The sequence below is a fragment of the Limulus polyphemus genome, unplaced genomic scaffold (genome assembly GCF_000517525.1).
Source record: "Limulus polyphemus unplaced genomic scaffold, Limulus_polyphemus-2.1.2 Scaffold1684, whole genome shotgun sequence".
Classification (NCBI taxonomy): Eukaryota; Metazoa; Arthropoda; class Merostomata; order Xiphosura; family Limulidae; genus Limulus; species Limulus polyphemus.
The window spans coordinates 210,997-214,958 of record NW_013667294.1 but is presented as its reverse complement, the minus strand read 5'-3'; the positions used below and the strand labels follow the sequence as shown (position 1 = coordinate 214,958).

The following is a 3,962-nucleotide window of genomic DNA, read 5'->3' as shown; positions in this document are numbered from 1 at the left end:
AAATCTTGATTCAAAAGAAAGAAATGGTGCTAGATGCATTACAAAGACTGAGAAAACCACTAGGGGGACATTCTGAGCTTCTGATTGGTTATTCATGTCATATATAGAAGTAAGTGTATGTAAGGGTGCATTTCTAAAAATGGAAAGAGGTGGGCGGGTGCCACTGTGTTTGCTTTATTACATGAGCAATATTTTAACAAATGGATAAGAGGCTCTTATTTTATATTATAGCTTGTCAATATCAGTAATTTGAGTTTCTAATTTGTTTGAAACTGTAGATTTAGTGTTTTGACTTCACAAACATCTAATTAGAACCAGTGCTGTATTCAACATACCACGTGACACACAAAAATTGATGTTTATCTGTGTTTTTTTAATATTTGCTTTTAAAGTAAGAAATTGAGTAATATATAGTACTAAAACTTGAATTATAATCTACAGTTTGATACCGAACTTATTGACATAAATTCATGAAATAGTGGTTCAATAAAATTTTGAATGCGACTTAACAAATGAGATGACATGGCCTTTCACCCATGACCCGTCTCGAAAGCGTTAAGGGAATTATTCCAGCAGAATCCTGCTGATTTATATGCTTATCTGTGTTGGCAGTGGAAACATGTCCATGCTTCTTATCTCATTTATTCACCTGAATTCTATACAGAACTACTTTCTTTCTCACAGTTACCATTAATAACAACGAAGCAGTAGCTAAAGATTGAATAATTGTTTTTCAGCATCAGATGATATCTCAGTCTGGCAATATCTCTGGTGCTTCAAGAAGGACTGTGTGAGAGTTATATTATGGGATGCTTTACATTTTGGGTTATGTTTATTGATATTTTTATGATTTGGACTCGTATTGATTATTTAGAAAATATTTTGGGAATTTAATTTATTCTTCTAAATATCACTTTCTGTAAAATCTCTGCATTTGTTTGAAATGTTAACTTCAAGGGTGTAACTGCAGTTACCTCTTTTTAAAACCAATGTATAAACAACAGATTTGCAACCTAATTCTTATCAAAATACTGAACAGTAAAACCAAGTGTAACTACCATTGGAAATCTTCACATTACTAAACTTTTTAGAAGTTACTCTAACAGTTCATTAAACAGTGTGGTTCTTTAACTAAACAAGTTACTTCTTTAAATAAACAAGTTATTGAAGTACTGTAAGTGCCATCAACTGATATTAGCAGTGACAGTGATTTTACTGATTGTGAAACTAATGGCACAATAAAAATAACTTTTAATAACCTAACTTGACATTTTTATTGCTCTTGCTTGAAGAATAATTTATTGAGACATCACTTAAACAGTTTACTTTTGTATGTTGTATTATATTCTTTATTATACTGTGTTTTATTTTGTTTTTGCATTGTTTAGTTCTGAAATCAAAACACATCACCAGACATGCTCACATTTTCAGCCATGGGGACATTAAAAATGTAATTTAATCCAACTATTTGTTAGTAAAGAGTAGCTCAAGAATTGGTGGGGGTGGGTGTTAACTAATTGCCTTCTCTGTAGTGTATCACTTCAAAATTAGGGATGGCTAGAGTAGCTTTGCATGAAATTCAACAAACAAACAAGAAAGTTTTTTAACTGTAAGTTTTCTCTTTACCCTTCATATTTACTCCCACATTTGTAAATGTTTAGCTCAGCTAGAAATATTTATATATTACTATGGCTTCTTTAAAAATGCTTTCTAATATGCAGACATTTACCAATATATCATAAGTTTAACCATAACAGCTTGTAATAATTTTTAAGGTCTATAATTATACTCTGTTTTCAGTGAGCGTTTAGCTCCATTAGTTGCTTATCTTCTCACTTGTGGACTGTACAGCGTATTTGTGTGGATTGGTTTGATCCTGCTGTTACGATATGCCCTCAAGATACTGTTCATGTACAAAGGCTGGATTTATGAGTTAAGGGGAGGAACAGGAATGTCCTTCAAGTCTAGGACATGGCTGGTATGTTGTAGCAGTCAAAAATGATGATTAATTTAATATTTGAATTAATTAATATGAGTGTTCAGTTAGGATACTGTGAAATTTGTATGCCATCATGGTTCATGCCAACTTATGGTTTTCTTTTAATTATTTATCATTTTAATGCATTATTAGAAATTTATAACCCTTTGAAAAATAGAAAAGTGTTTTTTCAAAACAGTAGATATGTATTTTATGCACAGGGAAAGAATTTAAAATTCTTTAAAACTTTCAAATGGGGACAATTTATTTTGTATTAAGTTTGCTTAAAAATATATATTTTGTGTTTCATTGGTGGCACTATTTAATAATTTAAATCATTTGTGTTATGTGTAGTTTCTAAAGATGTTCTGTAACATACTAGCCAGCCTAACTTTTTTGTAAAAGTTAACATATCTTTACAAAAGCTTTTAAAAATTGTTGTATCTCTATCATGTATAAATAAAATATTCAGGATTATTATGGAAACATATTAGTTTAGAAAAATATTCAACAAAATGGTTGAAACTTTTAGGATTGTAAAAATATTTATGTTGATTCATTTAATGTAATCTTTGTTACAGCTGTTTGTGAAGCTCTTGGAAGGGAAGAAACCACTGTTGTACAGTTACCAGTACTCTCTTCCCTGCCTGCCTCTTCCTTCACTAGATGATACCATGAAAAGGGTTAGTCTTACACTTATCTTTGTTTATTTGTAATTGGAGTGAAAGTAATACGTTTTGGGAATAATTATGGAAGTGGTAAAGAAAAAGGTTGCAAAAGACAAATACTGTGGGAATGTCATCCTTTCACCATGTGAAAATGAACTGCACCAGAATACAGTCATGTGTTGATAGTTTACACTGTGATTAGTTGTCTTCCAATCAATCAGGAAGTGCCACATTAGTGTATAAAAGTACAGGTAGTCATACTGTGTCAAGTAGTAGTAGTAGTATGAATCTTCTCATGTCTCCCAGTACTGAGTTACAGTATGACAAGCATGTAGTAATCAAAGTTCTGGCTGATTAAGGATGCTTCATGTGAAACATTGTTACAAGACTCCATGTTTCAGTAGAAGATGTATGCAAGACTGTGAAGAGGTAACTTGAAACTGGCACTGTTAGTAATAGAATTAGTTGAGGTAGAAAACCAAAACTATTTAAAAGTGATGTTAAGCATCTCTGTGTATGTTCTTTACAAGTTAAATGATGGTCGAGGATATAGATTTTGCAAGCAACCTTGCTGTAAATACAGATGTGAATGTTACTTTGAGAACAATAAGATAGACTTTAGCTTAATGTGGTCCTAGTGAATATGTCTTGCTTGAAAACTGCTGCTGAGAAAAGGTAACTAAACCAAAAGTTTGAAGTGGGCATCAGAAGATGTACTGTTTAACCCTGTCTCCCCTGCACTTGACATAAGGTTTTAGTGTTTTATATTCAAAATTTTATTAAACTAGTTTTTGTTTATGTTATACCAATTAGCATAAAATATTAGCTAATAATCCATATTTTAATAGTATACAAGTTTTAAGTTCTTAATTCTACAAGGAAGTATATAAAAAAATCCTGAATTTCCACTAGTGTGACCCACGTGACATCCCTATTTTATCCATCACCCCTCAAAAATGTATGAAATTAAACGAAAAATACTCTCCATAAACTTGTTATTGCTAAAATAAACCATAATTTGGTTTGGTTACAGAGTTATCAAATAGAAAATCAGACCCCTCCTGCCACACCCACTTGTCACATCCTCTCTTTCACAATTTTTTGATAGTTCTCTCTTACGTTTCATTATATATTACCTATAACCAATAGAAAGTCAAGGTTTTATCTATCAAATGATGTATTGTATAATGTGTTCTGAACAGATAATCATCAATTTCACTCAGACTAGCAACATCATTTCCTTAGGAATGTTAACAATTAGCTTGGATGAACTTGTAATGGCTCTTGTCGCATAGCTAGAAAGCCAAGAAAATTTT

At 31.5% G+C, this 3,962-nt stretch overlaps 1 protein-coding gene across 2 annotated transcripts in view; it reads left to right on the top strand.

The window, feature by feature from the left end:
• The window catches only part of LOC106464549 (carnitine O-palmitoyltransferase 1, liver isoform-like), a 101,355-nt gene that overhangs the window by 42,476 nt on the left and 54,917 nt on the right, over nt 1-3,962 (top strand). For both annotated transcript variants that reach the window (XM_022392283.1, XM_013924694.2), the window contains exons 4-5: nt 1,801-1,978; nt 2,560-2,661. In XM_022392283.1, the coding sequence (XP_022247991.1) occupies nt 1,801-1,978; nt 2,560-2,661 (280 nt within the window). The remainder of the gene's footprint in view (nt 1-1,800; nt 1,979-2,559; nt 2,662-3,962) is intronic.